At 37.6% G+C, this 21,044-nt stretch overlaps 1 protein-coding gene across 1 annotated transcript; it reads right to left on the bottom strand.

Annotated features, from left to right (window-relative positions):
- Positions 1-1,411: 1,411 nt before the first annotated feature.
- Positions 1,412-19,389, bottom strand: LOC146137678 (uncharacterized). The gene is made up of 18 exons (XM_083393622.1): positions 18,864-19,389; positions 18,175-18,309; positions 17,311-17,404; positions 16,731-16,926; positions 15,319-15,389; positions 14,666-14,787; positions 13,807-13,979; positions 11,996-12,209; positions 11,323-11,466; positions 10,157-10,301; positions 9,152-9,356; positions 7,858-8,050; positions 7,134-7,318; positions 5,390-5,589; positions 4,900-5,004; positions 3,382-3,519; positions 2,429-2,579; positions 1,412-1,898 (listed from the first exon to the last, which is right to left on the bottom strand). Exons 1-18 carry the CDS (start codon positions 18,988-18,990, stop codon positions 1,797-1,799), a joined length of 2,700 nt encoding a protein of 899 aa, XP_083249748.1. The 5' UTR covers positions 18,991-19,389; the 3' UTR covers positions 1,412-1,796.
- Positions 19,390-21,044: the final 1,655 nt, after the last annotated feature.

Raw genomic sequence — 21,044 nt, 5'->3', positions numbered from 1 at the left:
GCTTTGCTCCGATATCATGTTTTTCTATGTTAACCAAAATGACTATGAACCCTGCTTCTGCCGAAGACTTTGCGCTATGCCGACGATTGAGCCACTATATATATCTAAAATAGTCGAAAGTAAAAATTCAGCGTATAGCGTAGGCCGGAAGGTTCATTGCCGACGGCTTTATAGGAACTTCTCGCCGCGACAAAACGTCGCTGCCGCTGGCATCTAATCAGGTTCGAGTGTAAATACGCTAAGGCCAATTGTTCACGTATAGCGCGTCATTGGACGACTGGGGGGGATTTTGGTCGAGCGTTTATCTCATATCGAGATGTCAACTGTTTGTGGTTCGCTTGTTTGTGAACCGCCCCTGGATAATTGTCTATGTTTGTTGTTTTACGGGATTTCCGGAAATTAGAGTTTCACCTGTTTTCGGCTTTCGAGAAATGGTTACCAATTAGACAAATTAAAAAAACGCTAAAAGAAATATTTTCATAACATTTTGTGTAGTAAACAAGTCTTTACTTACCCAAGTCTCAGTCCAAGTCATTAAAATAAAAGCATTTCTAAGTAAAGAGATGAGCATAACAATGCAATGAAATGAAAAAAGCGAACTGAATATATGGCTCATATTAATTAAATTAAAACCTATACTAATTTTATTAGTTTTGTTTCGCTCAAAAAAAAACTATTCAGTGAACAGAATGGGGTCGCCAAACCTTTGCTGTTAAACTTGCGATGAGTGTTAGGTACCACGAAAAAAGGCTGAGAAACCTTACATCATATCAAATAAAGAAGGATGCAAAATCTGACGACCCTAAACTGGCCTCCCTACTGTGCGTAAAAATAAAATGTTTACCAAACGTAAAATGCACCTTATTTTGAAAAGTAATAAACGCAGCAAAAACAAGTAAAATACAAAACACCATTTATAAAGACGCAAATTGGCGTTTAAGTTACAACACGTATATATTTGACATAGTTAAAAATACGACTCACCCAGGTAGTGTACAAATTGCAAAGAAATGTTAATTATAGAACAGAAAACATGGTAAACTCATGCACCTAAAGCAGAACCTTAAATATAACTCGTATTTCATAGCAAATCATATATGTAAATATTGGTAACTGCAACAATCAAAACGTAGTTACAAGTTCTCTGATAACTATAGCTTTCGCAAGAAACTTATCACTCTACCACTAAAAAAGCTTTTTTTATGCATGCCTCGCCCGCAGGACAATTGTCGTTCTAGGAGCAACGTTTATAAATGAAATATTTTTTGGGGGGTTAACGACAAAATGGATGAAAGTGGCGGAACAGGCTAATACTTGACGTATGATAATGTAAACGAGAAAAATAAGGTACGCTTTTCTTTGATCTCGAGACACAATAAAAATGCTTTTTTATAAAATATTTACAAAGGCAGCAAAACAACAGGTATAGGAAGGCTAAACTGGATTTCGAATAAAAATGCATACTTATCAGTGTCTTAAAAATACAAATTTGTATTTATTGTGAAGACAACTAATGATAGTCAAATCTATCAAACGAATCAACTCACCCGAGTTGCATCTCATTTTAACCATTTGTTTTCATTTAAATGTGCTATAGACGTATATTTTATTGGAGTGAAGCAAATAACAAAATCTGCCTAATCTGACAACTGGTGATGACAGGAATTAAAAATAATGACGAGTGTTTTTGGGGGGAGGGGGTTGAATTTCTGACGAAAAAAGATTCAAATAGTTTGCCAAGGCTGCGTAAATACAGGGTTTTCATTGTGTCGAATCCATGCAGTGCAATAATTCATCTATTGGATGGAGTATTCGTGCGACGGCCCGTTGGAAATGATCACTGAAAAGTCAGATTCCTCCTGACTTTCAGGCTGCTGTTTAATCTCACTTGCATATTTCTGCCAAAAAGGGAGAATTAGCAACACGTATAGGCTAGCAGTCAATATAATGAAATACGAAGGTGTAAGCAAGGGACATATTGCCAAGCACCGCCAAAACAAAGAAATAATTCATTTAAACGGAAAACTATAGATTAAACGCTTGGCCATCTTTGGTTTATGAGACATAAAAACAAATAATTTTCGAAAAAAAAAAAATTAAAGGAAAAATAAAACGACAAACGCCAAAGCTTTATTACATTTGCGGCGGGGCATTCGATATTGGGTTATAACTTTTAAATATCAGACTCTCAAGTTTTATATTTTAAGGCTTGATTTGAGGGATAAATAAAGTATCTTAAGCATATCGATTAGTAAACATTTTAGGGCCAGCGAGTAATATTTCTCCGTATATTTGGATAAAACAGTTTCGGTCGTCTTTTAGAGATCCTGTATTAATCGCTAATATCTGACACCTCAAGTACCAATTGTTTGTTAACGTCTGACCTTAAATACCAACGGGTGTGCGTAAAACGCTCATTTTTACTAACCTCTCTGTCCAGCAGTTCAAGGGCGAAAGCCATGTTAACGTAATCAGCGTCTTCGCCCTTGCCCTGAGCGTTTCCCAGCATTCGGTCAAGCTCACTGAACGACGGTCGAGACGAGGAACGCCACTCCCAACACTTGCACATGATCGAATACCTGCGATACAAGATAAAGTTAGTTAAGGCCGGGTTGGTGAACCAGTTTTAAAGGATACAGGGAGGCCTATAGCTAAAATATTGGTACCTCGTTTAAAAATGTTTTTTTTCCAATCAACAGTTTATTGAAAAAAGAAACACATTGACACCTTCTGCTTGAATGTATTGAGACCTTATTTTAGTTTTACATTTGTTTGACCGCTAACGGCAGATTCATAAGGTCTTGCGAATTTGTGACGCTAATTTATGACGTCATTTCTGAAGAATTTTATGCTGACCCAGGTCCGCGCGAACTTAAGCTATTTTTACGGGTACGCGATAAAAAAGTTTAAGAACCCTGGGTTAAGGGAATGCAAAAAGCGGATTTTATTAACTTGAGTCACTGACTTAAGAGTTTTGCTGTACTTAAGTTCCAGAGACCTGACGTGGCTCATCTTGGATAAAATGACTATATTGACAACGTATCTTAAAACAAATGACTTGATTATAGTTGACAGTTTCATTTCAATACATGTTTGCATGTTTTTTTTATCCGTTTAGTATGCTTTTCAGGAAAGGCCTCATTTCACTTGCTAATTTTGTCGCTGAAACTGTGTTATACCACAATTGGTTTACTTTCAAGTCGCAATATAGGCCAAAATAATACAGAAATGTGTTGTAAATTGTAATCGCCATCAGTATATGACAATGAAGTGAAGTCCTTTATCTTCCGCTTACATTTATTGTGATCTTTACAGTAAATTAATAAATGGTCAAGGAATACTTGGAATCGTTTATACAAAATCCCTGTTTGGGCAACCTACATTAAATCGCTGCACGTGCTCGGCTTCTTCATTCGGTATCCGGAACGTAAGTTTTGCAAGAGCTCATCGGACGAAATCCCGATGTGCGGCATACAGCCCAAGGTCACCATCTCGTACATTAGGTTTCCAAACGACCAACTGAAAAATAACCGTATGGTAACGACTTGTATCCAACACTATGGCTTTTTTAACACACCATGAAACTGAACGTAATCACAGATGTGAGGTTTTTAATAAAAAATTTAAAATGACATTAAAGAAAGATAGTGTTTAGGGTTCAACTACATTGAGGACTAAGTTAATTTTACTAAACGAACTTATAAAAAATAGCACATTGAAAGCTAAAAAATGTTAATATAGGCTATTTCTGTGTTATAATATAAAAATCTCAGTTTTATTATTCATTCGTTTCTATTATTTTTAGCTTTTGAATTTTGTTGTAAGTTTATCCTTCAAAAATATTGTACAACTGTATTCTATTGCATTTGTATACTAGTTCACATAAAATAAAAATTGTATACGGATTGCCATAACCATCTAATTATAATATAAGCTGAGATCTTAATATATAAGCGTGCAGGAACGAAAGTGGGCCGTGATTTTGGTCGCTCAAAATAAACGGCATCTTACATTTAAATTACGACCTTCGAAATCGTGGCGGTGGGATCTGATTTGGGTAATAACAGGTTGCATTCCGACAGGCTAGGTGTGTGCGCAAAATTAGGTTTAAACCTGCCTTTATGTTTTTGTCTTTATTTCTTTAGATCAAAAAATACAATGCTCCAAGTTGCAAATTCTAGTTTTTGCAATAACTATAGTTAAAAAAAGGAATAATTTGACAAACAAATCTCGGCATAACATGTAATTTTATTCGTGTTGCTATAGGTAAATTGATAAACACGAACTTATGACAACTAAATTGAACAAACGTTTCTGCAAGACGTGTCAATCCAAAGGGTAAACGTGGAGGTATTTTTGACTTTCAAAATCGTTTTGCTGCTCAAGTAAACGAAAAGTAAGTCGTGATGAGATAATCTATTAAGCATGCTGTGAATGTTGCGCTATCGTGCTGCCATTTAAAGTGATAGTACTGTGAATATCTCGTTTTGTCCAAGATTACAGGTGGAAATCTGTGTCACGTTTAGAATGGCTCGGTGATTTTTGGTGAGACAAGTCGTTGCGCGGGCGAACTCGATTACGTCAGGGTTTGACGTACAAATAACAAGCTAAGATAATGGTGGATCAGTAAAAGTTGAGAATAAAAGTTAAATTACAGCCCCCTGTTGTAACCTGGAAATACACATCGAAGATTTTCTCCAATTAAGAACCGTAAAGTAACTACAAAAAATATTACGTATTATCCATTGGATATAGTCTAAAGCACGAAACTATTTTAATTAAACCTTAAATCATACACTCGATAATTATCTACCAGGGGTATTAGATTAGGCTAATTTTCGGTTTGCTCTCGTTCTTTAATTGCAAAGTCTTAACAACGGCAAGTATCGTTTGACTTACACGTCGCTCTTGCTGGTAATGGGGACTTTCCCGGACATCATTCGCTCCGGGCTGATCCACTTAAAAGGAACGCATCTCTCAGATTGACCTTTGATAACGCCGTATCTGAGTTGAAAACACGCCACAATACTGGTTAGTTAGAGCAATCAGGCGCAAGAAACGTGTAGTATTTCATCACAAAAGTTCGTGCTAAACTACAAATGAGTCAAAACAGTGAGGTCTAATTGTTTTTGATCACTTAAGCACAACTGTTTTTGTGTTTGTGTAAAGTTTGGTGCACTTTAACGACACAAGACTTAGAGAAAATGAATGATTATTTTGAGTGTCATTAAATATATCGTTCATGAAAAGTATCACCAATATTAGTTTGTTTTTGCACTATTTTGACAAATTAGCTGTCAGCAGTCGTATACCAACGTTGCCTATACATTGTGGAGTTAAGGTACATGTCAATATTACAGTCAGTCAAACAGAAAAAATAAAGGGTAACCTGTAAACATCGTTGGCCAGACCAAAGTCGGAAATCTTGCACACGCGATTTTCGCCCACCAGTATATTCCTCGCGGCCAGATCGCCGTGGATTATCCTGGCCTTGGTCAAGTAGGACATCCCTTGCGCCACCTGCTGGGCCATTTCGTAAAGCGATTTTTCCGTTAGGTGGTAGAGCGCATCTTCGTTGCATTTGTTGGGCTGGAATTCCAAAATATAGGCAGCTCAGTTTTAGTTCAACGTGTTTATATAAAAACGAAACACCTATTTTAATAAACCGATTGAGTTGACGAAATTCAAGTAAATTGTAATGGTTAGCTATTTTTTGTGAAAGTAGATCCCGCAGCATTTATTCTATTTCATTTATTGTTTTATTCAGTATAGCTATATATATTTATCTTTTATTTGTGTTTTTCGTGGTTTGAGCAACCTTTATCAAAGCCAATAAAAAACGTTTAATCCTGTAAAAGATAATCAACTATTACTTTCGCGTGATTACATAATAATGATCTACGAACAATAAGTTGGAAACCTGCTTTTAAAAAACTGAAAACTGTACAGAAAAGCCAGGCGCTATAATGCTGAACATCTCAGGACAATTTCATCTATCTGAAAGTCCTTAAGTACACATTTGGTTAAAAAACGTTTTCCTTTAAAGTTTAATTAAATTGAATTTTGCTGATGACAAAGATACACACAACTTATTTACAGGCGGGAGCCACACATAGCATGACATTGATTCCCAAATCGCAACAAATAGGAGCATTTATTTTCGCATTTTATCTCCACACAAACCGCAAAAAACACGTAGGCTTTAAAGTTTTTCTCTCTACGTGCGAGACGGTTTGTGGTTTTGAAATATTCCAAACTGTTTGTTTAAATGTGCTGGTGTTGGATAAACTTGGAAATTCAATCCATCCGACGTGACAACACAAATCATTTACAACGTGATCGGCCATTTGGTTTGTGTGGGCGCATAGCAACTGCTGTGAGGCGATAATAACATCACGTTCGGAAACGTGTCGTGCGTCAGATACGTCATGATTACCTGGCGTCATTGACCGTGACGTGCAGTGCACTCGAGCGGAACACCTTTCGGCAGGTGGTGTAATGTGTTATTGGATATGTTTCTGGTATCTGCGATAGTTTTTACTAAGTTTCTTGTGTAAATATATAAGTACGAGCTAAACCTCGAAATGTGCAACAATAACATTTTTATTCGTAGCCTAATACTTTTCGCCAAACACATAGCATCGCTACGTCACATTCGTGTAATAGCGTATATTGTTATGCGATGAACGGTTGTTTTCCAAATTTTGTCGCATTAAAAGTATATTTTAAAAATTTGGGACAGTATATCAGATATCATATTTGCCTTTCTAAATAACATTGAGCAAAGAAATTAACACAAAAGCAAAAATATATGATTTTTTTCCCAACATAAAATCTTAAGTGTATACTTGATCATAGAATAACAAAGCCCATACAGAAGTAGGTATCATTTTGAAGGTTTGGAATATTTGTATTTATTACATTTTCAACATAGTCACCATGTTTAAAATGAATTACGAGATATTTCAAACGTTTAAAATGTTGCCTACTTCCGTAGGGGCTTTGATAATCCTACTAATATCTCCATTGATTGCTAATATTTGCTGAAAAGCGATACAAAACTTGCTTATGACGGTTACCTAGCCATATCCATTAGCTCGGGTCTTATCTAAAAACACATGGCACAAACTCACCTCCCGGGCATCCCACAAAAAGTGCAGCAGGTCGCCGTACTTGAGGAACTCGGTGATGAGCAGCACAGGCTTGGCAGTTGTACAGCATCCGATCACGCCCAGCACGTTGAGGTGAGAGCCCACGTTTAACATGAAGCCAATCTCGGCCAGAAAGTCGGAAAGACACGCTTCTTCGTTCTGACCCTCTACGAGATCGTGAAGAAGGATTTGTTAAGACGAGTAAAACTCGATTGTTTTGTGGACAGCATTTTTGCGTGATAAATAACAGGGACAACATGGTCAGACCAGCGTTTTAATAACTTGAGTGCACCGGATTGCCGGTTTTCAAGTGACTTAACTGCCGAATTGAAAGAAAGTGATTGACTTGACTTAAGTCGTTTGTACTAATCAATTAACTTAAGCTTTGGTTATTTAAATGAACTGTGTTAAAATTAGTAATTGACTTGTATACATTGCTTGTTAAATTTAGGTATGTATTTCAATGTCCTGCGAAAATCTTTTTCCGCGTTGTTTGATATGTACTCGCTGACTGTTGTTTATAGTAATCCAATGGAATGAGTTCATCAGTTTAAAAAGTTTACGAGTTTTAAATTCATGGACAATTTTCGAAAACCAAACGTCGCTTACCGCAGGGCGACTGAATGCGCTGCGGCTTAAACCATAGGTGTGTTGGAAATCTCCATCACTTATCACCCATATAACCCCAGCTTGGCCGAATTCGTACCTTTCAGCAGCTTGACTGCCACAGGAGTTTCCGCCGTGCTCTCGACGACCCTACACTGGTCCTTGTCCATGAAGGCATCGCCCAACCATCCCTTGTACACCACTCCGTAGTTGCCCCTTCCCAGTACGTCGCCCAGGCGCAGCCTCTCACGTTCAACTTCCCATCTATCGCCGAACGTAGGCAGACAGTCGCCCTATAAAGAAGGCAAATCGTACTCGAATTATTGCTTTGAAAAAATATGATTTCGCTGGGTCGCCTCCATAGCTGAGGCTATTATCTGTGTGTTTAGTGTTGTAAACAAGTCATTTCGAAATAACTTGAGTCCAAGTAAAGCCGTTTTAGATAAATAACAAGTCAAGTCCCACTCCAGGTCGAACTCAGTATTGCCTTTGCAAGTCAACTTTTTGTGAAGTCATTAGCAGTAATAAACTTTTGAAATCAGGAAATTCTTTCCATTCCAAGCATAATTTCTCATAGAAAAGACCAAAAATGATACAAATAGATTTTTTTTTCACTTTTAATAATTATGGTAAATAAAATAATTTTTATGTAAAAGTTTAAAACATGGATCTGTCAAATAAAATTAATTATGTTTGCTACACTTTTTATGCTCAAGTTCTCACGCGAAATAAAACGACCACAAGACCAATCCACATCATGCATAAATACAGCATTTTAACCAAACGACAAGCTTACTTGTATAATTAAATAGCAAATTTACGCCTTGACAAGAGCTACAAGCAACACCAGCAAAAGCATTATCTCAGCAAATAAAAGCCCAGGGAATCAAAGAGATCACAGGACAGATGCACCACCAGCAGACGCTATAAATGTTTAGTGGTGCATTTTTGTTTAAAATCCTAAAATGTTTTGCTTTTTGACTAGATTTTACAGGTCCTAACTTGACGATAGAGATGTCCAATAACACATTTTATTCCAATACCGATACCTGATATTTTGGACGTAAGGTATCTCAACCGATCCGATACCAAATGACATCATAACTATGCTCAAACAAAAATTGATAAAATTACAACGTACCAAAGTATTTTTCAAGTTATTAGGCCAAAATTTGCTTTAGCTTAAATAAGTTTAGTTTCCAATTGTTAACCGATAATATGTTTTGATAAATTTACCTATGGCAGAGTTGCTGCGTTGGATCGCAAATCATGTATCGGAATTCCTATGTCAATTTCGTATTGGATCGCCACCGATACCACCTTAGTATCGGACGTGTACCGATACTACCACCGATAGTATTAGACAGCTATACTTGACGATAAATCCAACTCACCGCTTCCCCGTTCATTGGTGGGAGCGTGTACTGAAGCGCGGAGTTGGCGATAAACTGCGACCACTTCAGCTCGGTCTCGTGCAGTCTGCTGACCCTCCACTTCCACGCTATGGCGATCACAATTACTAGGAAGAGCGCTATCATCGGTATGGCGATAGCAAGGTTGAACTCTGTGTCGTTGCGACAACCTCGGCCACTCTTGTACCTAGAAATAAAATTTAAAACTTCGGTTTACCAGTAGTACACCGAAGGTCATCACAGACTAACCGAACTTGTAGAACAATGATGCAAGCCAAGACAAGCTAGACCAACAACTAGCTGTGTGCCGCAATCGTTAGTCAAAAAGCAGGTTTATAAGGAATGGATCAAAATTGTTTAGCACATATGTGTGTGTATTGTTCATTTGGTTTACCAGTTGAGTATTGTTTATATTAACAGTTTATATTATTTTTTATTAAATGTTTAATTTCTTTTAGCCACCAGTTTCCAGCCTCTTTGTGTTATTTTATGTTTATTTATGACCCATTTTGTATGTGTTTATTTATTTATTTTTTATTCTTTATCGGCAATACAAAGAAAACATGTTACAAGGTGTATAACATATGAGGGTGTCAAGTTGTACTTATTTGATCGTCGGATGTCAATTAAAAACAATCGCTTGTCACGCTGCGTCGAAATAGTAAGGAAAGTACTAAATTTTGATTAAGTTTAAAAACAAGACGCCAGATGCTTAACATATATAAAAGCATGAAAATAACATGTGGAACGTAAAGGTATAAACTGCCACGGCGGTCCGAAACTAATTTGTCTTTTTGAACACTATAAACTCCTAGCCGAGAAGTCAGAATCTTATGTCGGCCCCAATCCAAATTTACAGAAAAAAAACTCTCAGTTTTTTTTTTGGTGAACTAATTTGGGTAGCAAACCATTTATAACTCCCACTAAAACAAACAAGTGATATACAAAGCCAGTAAATCGTATATCGATTTAAAAAAGCTTCTTTACCCGTCACCGGAATATCCGGGCCTACAGGAACAGTTGGCGCTCATGGACGGTGGCGGGTTGTCCATACAGAGGCCGCCGTGGTCGACGCAGGGCGAGAGGGGACTCTTACAAATATCGATGTCCTCGCATCCGGTTCCCAACGCTCCTGTTTAACAAATGAAGTTTTTTATAGACTTTATTGCTCAACCAAGTAACACATCACTAGGGATGTCTGATACTTTAATTTCATCCGATCCCGACATTCATGAACGAGAAGTTTCGCGATCCAAACAAATACCAAATGACGTCATTAACATGCTCAATTAGGCAAAACAGATGAATTTCCAACGGCAAAAGCTGTTTTATAAGGTTATTTGGTTTGCTTAAGTTAAGTGTTAGGAAGTTAGTTACATCCAGTTGTTAATCAACTGTTTTTATTTTTTAATACTTTATTTTCAAGAAAATAATCGCTGCGCTGAATGGAAAAACATGTCTGGAAACCATCTTTTAATTTGATATCGGATCGGCACCGATAGTACTTTAATGACGGATGAGTAACGATACTACTTGTTCTAATCGTGCATCGGTTCTGATTAGATTTTATCGGAGATTTCTACCTTTAACTCAGAGTCATTGAAAAATCGCTCTTCTGACGTAAATGATTCCTAAGTTGACGTTTCTGCAGCACCAAATTAACTCATAAACGAAATTAATTTAACGAATGTCGAATACTGTTAGAGGTTCTAGCGTTGCTTAAACGTTACGAATCTTTCCTCTTCCAAACACACAAGTTCAGAAACCTTTTATTTTTGTTTTTGATTATGCGGTGTGGGTTATAAACCCCTTCAATGTTGTTGTTAGGTCGATTCCGTTGATGGATGCACACATAAACGTTTAACGTATTTGTTAGAAAAACCTTCTAAAACGGAATTGGTTGGTTTGTTTTACGGTTCCAGAAAGCTGTGGTCTATAATATAGTTGTAGTTTTTTATAGCTATTTCAGCAAAAATTGGGAAAATCTCGTTGTGAAATGATCGCCGTAAAGGAACACTTAATATTCAAAATATGGTTATTACCCTACAAAATGCGTTCAGTTAAACCTTTTTTTCATAATTCGAATTCAACTGTTCACTAATGTAGCCTATCATACCTAAAAAATGTCAGTAGCTGAAACAAAAACAGCTTACTTTGCGATCCATTAATTCCGTTGCCTTCGTAACCAGTGGAACAGCTACAGGTGACATTCAAGGTCGTTGACCCCGTCGCATCGTCTGCTGTGCAATTTGCGTTCACGTCACATGCTCCGTAGCGGCTGTCGCATGGGTTTAAGGCTGTGAAGGGTCAAGAATATTACTATATATAAGTCCGTAAACCAATGCTGGGAAAACGGCAATTTCGTTTTGATGATATCAGATTGTTCACAACATACAGGAAAAAAGACGTTGCGTATATATAGTCCACTACAACGTTGTAAAGGATCAATTATAATAATTATTATTTTATTAAAGATTAAACTATCCACTGTAAAGATCATAACTTATAAACTATTGGGCACAGGACCTATATAAAAGGCGTTTGTGCATACCAACAGTGTTACAGCAACCCCTTGTTTTTATTAATAACTTAGTACCCTTTAAATTTAAAAAATAAAGAGATTTCATAATTGCATTTACAACAAAGAAATAGTTAAAGTCTAACATTTAAAGCAGATAACCTTCTTGCTACGCCAAGTAATGCGCGTGAATGGAGCTTAAGGCAAGTCCTTTACAAGCCTCTTCCAAAGAGTTACCCTTAATTAAACACTGCGAGCAACAGGAAAGGTAAAAACGCAGTTGAAAACAGCTCGAAGTCTCTCCGTACCTTGCATCGTCAAATAGGTGGTGAATTCGCACGTCTGACGATCGCACAAGGATCTAAATACCTCGTCCTGATAAATGGTGTGAACAGACAACCGGAGGTGGTCCTCTTTCGAATTGCGTGGAACGTCAAAGACCTTGATCTGGTACTTCCGCGTAACGTTATCGCAACTGGCCAGACGAGATGCAGGCCCGTCGTACGGCACCCAGCGTTGATCCTGTAGCAAACCAGTGAAAGTTAGTCTGCTTTGGGGGTTCGCTAATGTTGTGGACTTGAGGAGGGACTCAGGTGGATATTTATATGCTTAAGTATATAGTTATATCGCATCTTGCCTAACAACTCACATTTATCTAATGTTATAGAGAGTTAACGTTGTTGTGGCCGTGAAAGAATTAGTATACAAGATAATCGAGCAGGTATTCTGTTGGATAAAAATGTTATGTTACGGACAAAAGTATGCCGTTAACTTTACCCAAACCTTTAAGATTTAATTGGCCACTCCTGACAGGGGACAGTATTTGCTTGTTTTGCAACGGATTTCTAAATAAGATTATGCGATTTTTAATATTTGCATAAACAGATTATATGCGTGGGCGCTCATTTAACAAATAGTGTTAAGAAAATCCGCTAGACGTAACAATGTTCCGCTAAATCATCTATAGGATTTAATGTGGTTTCCTTGCAAATATGTTACATAGCGGTCGCTAAGCACACGGTACCTACTATAAATGTCATTTGACGTTAATAACTTCACGCATTAATTTTTTTTGATTCGAATAACATTAAAAACTATAAACAAGAAAAAGCCTCGAAAGCTGGATAAACCAAGTAAAGAATCCTTATTCTGGTCGTTCTAATTATTGTAGCGGGAAATTTTGTTTACCTGCTCACTAAAAACATATGACGCACATCGATTTAGTCTGGTGCTCACCATTCTGGAGTCGGTACCGGTTAAGATTTTAATTACATTTACGCACTCAGATAGGTGTAGAAAATACTTGGGCCGATCCAACCAACAATGTGCGGATTGTTCGCGCAAAAGGACTAAAAAACCTTTTTAGCTAAAAAAATACTTGGTTCCGAAAGGCTTATAAAATTTTGTGTAAGGTATTTCCCTATAGTCAAACACTAAAAAAATTGGAAAGCTGGTCGGTTGTGAAATCCAACAAACTCGGACCAAAGTGACAACAAACAGAGCGGCGGCCTACATAAAAATAACCATTTGTTTTACTGCCGACAGCGGGAATTCGGGGAACTCTGACAAGTGCATATTTTGTGTGGCATACTGGCATTAGAAGTGCTTAAACCGCAGGGCTCAACCGTGTTTTACCGGAAACCCAGTCACTTAGCGTATATGTAACGCTTTCATGGACGATTTCATTTGTTTAATATATAATTCTTATTTCTCGAAAGGTACATTCATATTTCTCGAAGGTTATTTTTGTATTAGTGCCCAGCGACCCTTAACATTCATGGTATTTTATCTGCGGACAGAGTTTTTCGTAATTAAAAGTATCAGATATAATACTGTAGATACCCTTCAATGCGAAGTTGCTTGTTCTTAGAATCTAACAGAAGATAACAAACATTAGCGTCTTCCCCTCTTAGCCTTTGTAGCTCAGTTGGGAGAGCGACGGTCTCGGTATTATCGGAGGTCGTGGGTTCGAACCTCACTGCAGACTATAGTTATTTTTTAGTATGCCCTTCTTCCTTCATTAATCGACAGATATTTGGATTAGTCTGCGATGGTGTCCAGTGCAAAATGTATCATCTCCTTCTATGGGACAACGTTTAAAAATAGTTCGGACACTTACGTAAACCTTGGCCAGGTGCGGCCCTGCGAAGATAAAAATGAAGAATTCGGTGTTCTCGGTGTGGTCGACTGGAGGAAGCCAGGTGATCGTCAGATTGGCAACGTCTCGATCGAAGTCGGGCACCATCTCACCGATGGTGACGTTCCGAATTGTTGTGTGCGATTTGCCGTGGTCTGCGGCAAAATTCCCTTTTTATATTGCTTTCGAGCAAGCAATAAGTTTAAAAAGTAGTTCTACATTATGAGAAGAGCCCTTTCGCGGGCCTTAGGTTTCGAAAATCTCCTATAGTCTACATTTGTGCACTGTAGTCTCTACAGTGTTAACTTGCTATGTATGCTTAGCTGCTAGTTTATCGAAAATATATACAGGATTGTTGTCCCAGCTGGACAATTCTAGTTTTTAAGGGGTTTCACAAATTAGGTTAAAATTAAAGTACCGAGTTCACGTAAACTAAAATTTGAAGTAAGTATACACTGAAAACTGCATTCAACAAAAGTATTTAGTTCACAATCAATTAGGATCAAATTATATATCCAAAAATAACATTTTCTGCATATCACGTTATATTAAATTCACACACACAATAGTTACATTTTATTTTTATTTTATTTTATTTTTTGATAATGAATGGCAGAGCCAAAATGATCGAGTCGACATCCTAATTAGGAAGTTTTATTCAAACTTGTATCATCTTCAGTTAATGTACTGACATCTACTCAACCCTTTTGGCTTTGCAATTTATTTTGAAAGTTTTTAATTGTGGTATACCATGCAAGCTTACGGGTCTCAATGAATAAATATAATACTGCAAGTGGGAAATGTGATGCAATTTCCAAGATGCCATAGTGATGATACATACCGCAGCATATCTGAGTGGCTTCTAAATGGTTGTAGACGCCACTGCTAATAAGCAGTTCTGGACAACCGGACACAGCCTTGTTCATATTTAATTGATTGTTGAGTCCTATTTGGAACCATTGCCTGCAAACGTTGAAATGGTAGATTTACTTTTGGCTATAATCAAGTAGTTGAGATAAAAAATATAATTTATATAAAAAGCTACCTTTATCCGATTTTTTCAAGACTTCATTTACTTTCCAGCAATGCGTATTAAATAAGTAAATAATCCAATTTAAGTGGAAATAATTCATAGGCAGCGGCTGTAACCGAGCTTCGATATGGTATTTTACCGGTATCACAATCAGAAACCAGCAATTAACTCTATCTCATGTCACGACTAAGCCTTGAGGCAATTAGCCCCAAATGGCAAATGGCTCTTTGGCGTATAATTATACTTACGTGAAAATCGTCGCCTATATGTCAACCAAGAAAATAATATCACAACACATTACACTTTAAGGGTTAAAATTACTAATGCGTTACTTTCAAACATAAATATATTTTCAAGCCTTCGGACTCTTGGCAACACAATGAAAAATGTATCACGATAAACTGTATTCTGATTTTTAGTATTCGTTAGAATGCGCTGCATATAACAAAGTTTGGCTTCACCTGTAATAAGGCATTATGTGTCCAGCGTAGTTTTTTCCCCAGTCGACTTTGAATGTCAGATTGTTGACCGTCTGAAATAAATATACAATCCGATTTTCAAAAGAAAGTAGATTTTGTAGGTAACCTATACAGAACAATAATATTTAAGGTTTGTTGTTATACTTAAAATAGTCTTATATTCGAATTGGTCGCCGATATGCTGTCTATTGTGGTACACGTTAACAAAACGGAATGATCATTGCAGTGTTGTAAACAACTTATTCTAAAATTAATCTCATTCAAGTTGTGTCACTTTCATCAAATAACAAGCCAAACCCAAGTCGTAGTCCTTGCTAAAGTTGATAAAATAATAATATTATTGTTATTTTTTTGTTAATATCGTGGTCTAAGGTTGCTCCGACATTTCTATAGTTGTTGATCTTTTTTCCATATCGTAAGATCCAAGCAAAATCACAAAGGTTGTAAAAAAGATCCAAACAACTTTATTCAACAAGAGCAGAATACTGCTGTATTTAAGCAAAGAGAATCGTCAGAAACATTCTTCGAATGATTGATTCGAATTAAGAATCTTAACAGAACTGACGATGCTATTTGCGTAACTATATGGTATTCTGCTCTTGTTGAATAAAGTTGTTTTGGATCGTTTTTCAACCTTTGTGGTTTTGCTTGGATGCTTGCTAAAGCGAGTCTACTCCAAGTCGAATTACATCAATATATATGTTTTAAAATAAAAGATAACTCTTTTAACAACGAAACGTAAAAAAGTAAATACGCCAATTTTACCGAAATTGTATTCAGTTAGAACACTTAATTTTAATCTAAGTCATATACCAAATTGACCAAAGTCAAAGTCAAGACATTTCTACAAAGTACATGAGCCAAGTCTAGTAGTTTGACCCAAAAGATTTAAATCAGGGCAAGTCATTCAAGCACGTGATAGTAGTGCACTTAAATTAAGTCATCGCATGCTTTTCAGAGTCGCATTACTTGATTCCCCATACAACACTGCGGTTCATTGGGTTATTATTTAGGCCAATGTATTTATACGGCGCACACCCCCCTAGTAAAGTAACTGCGCCCCATTTCAAACAAACCGTGCCATATCAAGAGAACGACTTTGCACTATGGTTTCAAAATTATTTCAATGTACGAAATCCCGACAAAATCGTATGTTATTTTTAACAACAAAACATGAAAATTAAACCACAGCGAATATTCTAACTGAATTTTGCCTTTTTTTCCCTTTTTTGAATTTATTTTATGATGCTGTTCTTATGTATACAAAGAATGTTCAAACACGTGCTTGTAATTAGAATGTTACGTTTCCAGGCACGTGTACAATGTATTGCTCGGGGAATATCTCCAGACGTTAGCTTTAGAACAAACACTATAAGGCGGTCATATAGACTCACCGGTGGCACGGTGAAGTATCCCATCGTTGGCATAAAAAAGTTGCCGATGTGCTTGCACAGCTTGTCGTTCTCGAAGCGGAACAGGGGACAGTCAACCTTGCAAAGGCACCGGTCGCCGCTCGTGTAGTTATCACAGGTAGTGTTACTCGTCTCGCAAACCGACTGGTTGGCCGTCTGCACCCAAAAGTGGTTTCTCCTGGAGGCAAAAAGCAATGAGATAAAGCGTAATGTTGCAATTGTTAGCAAACTACAAGCACTTGCCTAAAGAATGGATATACGTTGCAGCTTTTGTGATTTTTTCAAAGTTTGTTTATCTTTTATTTTAATGTAATATTTTTAAACAAATTTACCTTATATAAATAAAACACTCTACGTTGGAGTACAAACCATTACTGAAATGCCTAAATTAACTCGGTGTCGAATCGGCAGTGATACTACCCAAGTATCGAAAGACTACCAATACTCTAACCTGCCATCGGGTATCGGATCCGATCCGATATTATCGACATCCCTAACCTTGAGCCTACATCCGCCGCCAAACCACTGACAAAGAATTCGATTCTGCTGGAAAAAAACTCACCCCGGTTCGCAATAATCAACTGGATAAAGCGAAGGCGGCGTATGAGCGCTGTAAGAATCCTTGAACGTAATTCCGAACCCGTCCAATGGCACATCTAACAACAGGATTTAAATCAAAAGTGAATAATTAGGGATCAATGTCCCGTCTACCGCAGTATGGAGCATTTCCGTCACACGTTGTTAAAGATAACAGTATCTGATTTAACCTTGTGTCTATCTGCACACCAGTATATAGAAGCTAATTTTTCTTTAGGTTTATCTTAAATATGTATATATATATTTCACGCAACACTTGACAAACATGTTGTATTTTTAGACTAAGTTAACTTTTGGAGTACCAAACCCATCTCAATGCTGTATGAATTTGAGATTATTTTTCTCTTGCAGTGCCTTTAAAATTAAAACATTATCAAAGACTTTATCTTTGAATGAATGCTGATATTATAAACGTCCTGCAGGCGATGTTGCAATGCGCAAAAAAGCTTATTTACATCCCACTTTTGTGTGTTTTGTCAAGTGAGGTCGCACTGTCCATGAACAAATACCGAAAGCCTATTTTCAGTCATTTTTTAACCCATGTTCTTTTGAAAACACAAACATTTCGCATGACGAACTGTGCAAAAACTGATTTAGTTTGCACGAATGACATGGGTAGACTTGCTTTACTTTGATCAGTTTATCCAACTGGGTACCGTTTTTGTAATAAACATTGCTACTTTCACGGATCACAAGGATCAGTGGACATATCTTTGGGAACCAATGCTTTACAAATAGCAACAACATGATTAAGAAGTCGCATAGATAAACATAACGTCTTTGCAATGCAAGCGAACCAAATCAGCTGGATTAGCGATTGGCGCCTTACTTTGGGGATTTGTGAAGTTCCAGGTTATGTGGGCGTACGGCACGATCATCGTTCTGTTTCCCACTTGTTCCACTTTCGCCGTGTACCAGCCTTCATAGCTCAGGGACATGTTCGTTAACGACGTCGTGTGACTTGCTAAATAAAACCACAGCAAGATAGGTGTAAAACAGGCAGCTAAATTCACTTTAAAGTTGAGTTCGTTTAAAGTTGAAAACCGAATACCCGAACAGAATGTTGCTGAAATCACTCACACGTCTGCCTTAACAGGAGAGAGGGTAAAAAAACCAAGGCTTGAAAAAACAACCTGGCGCGGGGTTCGAAACCACTGCCAAATTTCTACTAATGCAAGTGTTTCGTTGTGGTTGATCAACGTGATCCAAAAAAGTTTAGATCACTATGTATTCAGGCGTGTTATACATGGTTGAGCAGTTTTAAAAATCTTTTGTTGTTTAACATGTTTAAAGCATGATATATAAAAAGGGAACAACAAAAATCAATATCGAAACGCATACAGTTTTAATTGTAATAAATTAAGTAGCTTATCAATCCTTTACACCAGTAACACTACAGTAAAAAATGCCATATTTATCCAACGTGCTAACTGACATTCTCAGACCGACCCAGAATCTGCAATCGATTTTAAGATTACTTAAACACTACATCAAGTTAAAATAGAGAGGCAAACTCACAATTGCAGAATCGCTGGTAGGTTTTTGGTGCGGTAAAGTTGGTTCCGCTATTGAAAAATCCCTGCGCGCTAGAAAGCCGTAACGTTCCAAAAACCAGCAGGGCGATTAAAGTCCACGGCAGTAACATCGTATATTCTTTGCAGTACTTGACAACGTTTATGCACAGCAAAGCGTGAAACAAATATTTGGCAAAAGCTCTATAGCAAAACTTTGCGGTCAATTTCTCTCTTTTTTAATCTGAAAAGGCAAACGATAGACACAACTTCTCGAGTAACGTTCGGATCTATCATTTTTTCTGTTGATTTTTATTGTAAGGATAACAAAATTCTATAAACATTTCCTGCATTCTGTGTCAATATGTTTTCTTACTACCAAATCTAAACCTGGTTACTTTAAATAGGTAAACTTTAGCGTCTAGCTTTACTGTCTGTTTACTGATATGGTATGTCACGCTTTTCAGAAGTTAAACAGCTTGACATTACCGGTTTAAAGTAGTACAAAAACAAACACGCACGGGAGCTTACTAAAAGCGTCAGGTTGCATTACAGCGGATTTTCTAAACGAGTAATTTTGTACACGAGTGCTATTCATGACTGAGCAACTTTTCTGCCTTCTCTGCCGCTCGAAAACAAAACCAGGTTGTCGACCAGCCGTATACCTTTTACGCCTTCCTTCAAGAAAAACCACCTTCATGACGTTGGAGTGACTCAGGTTGGCTGTTTGCCGCTGAGAAAAAAGGGGCTTTTAGAGTTAAAACGAGCCCGAAAACTGTTTGCTGTTCAATTTAACACAAAAACTGACTTGGGCTGTTAAAGCGGGAGGTAGTAAAACAAATCTTGGTTAAGGAAACCATGATGCCTAGAGATACGCGACTCTATTTTGCCGTCCGTGTAACCGAATGTTTCTCTGAGCTCGTAAACATGCCTTTACGACACATTCTAAAAGCCGCATCCGACCCCAAAACTGGTAACGCACTCAAGTTCGCGTCTGTTTTGCCCTAAAAGCAAGTTCGCTGTAACGCGAGCGTCTTGTGCGCCCTGTCTCAATAACCTCTGAGGCGGCATCGAAAGCGTTCGGCAAACACGCCCGGGTCGCCCTAATTTACCTACACACAACGTCAGTTCCATTGTCAAAGCTGCCAAGCGTTTAGTTCATTGGTGTCCTGATTCGCTGATGCCGTTAAGCAGCCTTTGCGCAACGTTGGTCGGTGCCCAGGTGAGTAACTATAATGCGGAGGTCGCGCAGAACTATTTGCTCAACTGCCGAAGCGAATCAAGGCCTTGTTACGTCATAGAGACGCGAGCGACTTGTCGGACGCGTTTTCGCAACGAGCCTGGGTGGAAAATAATCCCTTTTTTGCCCTCGACTTGTTTTCTACCACAGAACTTGCATCCAAGCGGTAAACTGTGGGCGAACTGGGGCTTGCAGCTGAACACCGCCCACCTTCTACACAAGAATTGGGGCACTGTTTAGCACAAGCTGGGAAAAAATGTGCGCGTTCGAAATACGGACAATGTTTTCAAAAACTTGTTTTAAGGTCTAAGTATTCGCACATTTGTGGGATGCTTAGTGGTTGAAGATGTGCACATCGAACAATAAGCTCGATATTTTTTTGCGTTCACCTTGCCTATGAAACCTTTTTGGAAAAATCTCTAAGAAAGGCGCGCTCGCACTGCTATACGGTTAAAGTTTCGTTTAGTGCTTCAAGGCTTTTATCTAAATATAAATCAAACAGACAACAGCATTACGCAATCTTAGTGAAAAACAAGACGTAACAGAGATAATTGGAGTTGTAATAGAAACTTACAAACATATACCGAAAGAGTCGAGGTAAAATTAATATTTAATTTAATGTGAATTTCCTATAAAGGTTATATTTCCGAACTCAGACAATGTATAACCTTTATATATATAGCGATTATTGAATTCCAACTAACTTGGATTACAATAGTTGGATTTAAAATCAAATAAAAAAGCCTTCAAGATAATGTAAAATCTGTAAATATTGATTTGCACGTATGACTAAGAATTAGGTTCTTGGATTCGAAACAACGATTTTTTGAAACTTGTTCTGCCCATGGGTCTTGACGCAAAACGTGTCGTTTGATTGAACGGCCAAACGTATTATAACGAAACGCCCAACAACGTTAACGTAAACGTTGGACACTCCACGCCCTTGTA

The sequence above is a fragment of the Ascidiella aspersa genome, chromosome 7 (assembly GCF_963924565.1).
Source record: "Ascidiella aspersa chromosome 7, kaAscAspe10.2, whole genome shotgun sequence".
Classification (NCBI taxonomy): Eukaryota; Metazoa; Chordata; class Ascidiacea; order Phlebobranchia; family Ascidiidae; genus Ascidiella; species Ascidiella aspersa.
The sequence above is the reverse complement of the archived record's forward strand: the minus strand, read 5'-3'. Positions and strand labels throughout refer to the sequence as shown.

What these genes read in the sequence shown, in the direction of transcription:
- LOC146137678 (XM_083393622.1), bottom strand. Translation starts at nt 18,990, where the DNA reads ATGTTACTGCCGTGGACTTTAATCGCCCTGCTGGTTTTTGGAACGTTA. An exon ending in GAACTTCACAAATCCCCAAA is followed by an intron (nt 17,405 to 18,174) that starts GTAAGGCGCCAA and finishes TCCTGTTGTTAG; the next exon opens with ATGTGCCATTGGACGGGTTC. An exon ending in GGCAGTCAAGCTGCTGAAAG is followed by an intron (nt 7,319 to 7,857) that starts GTACGAATTCGG and finishes ACGATCTCGTAG; the next exon opens with AGGGTCAGAACGAAGAAGCG.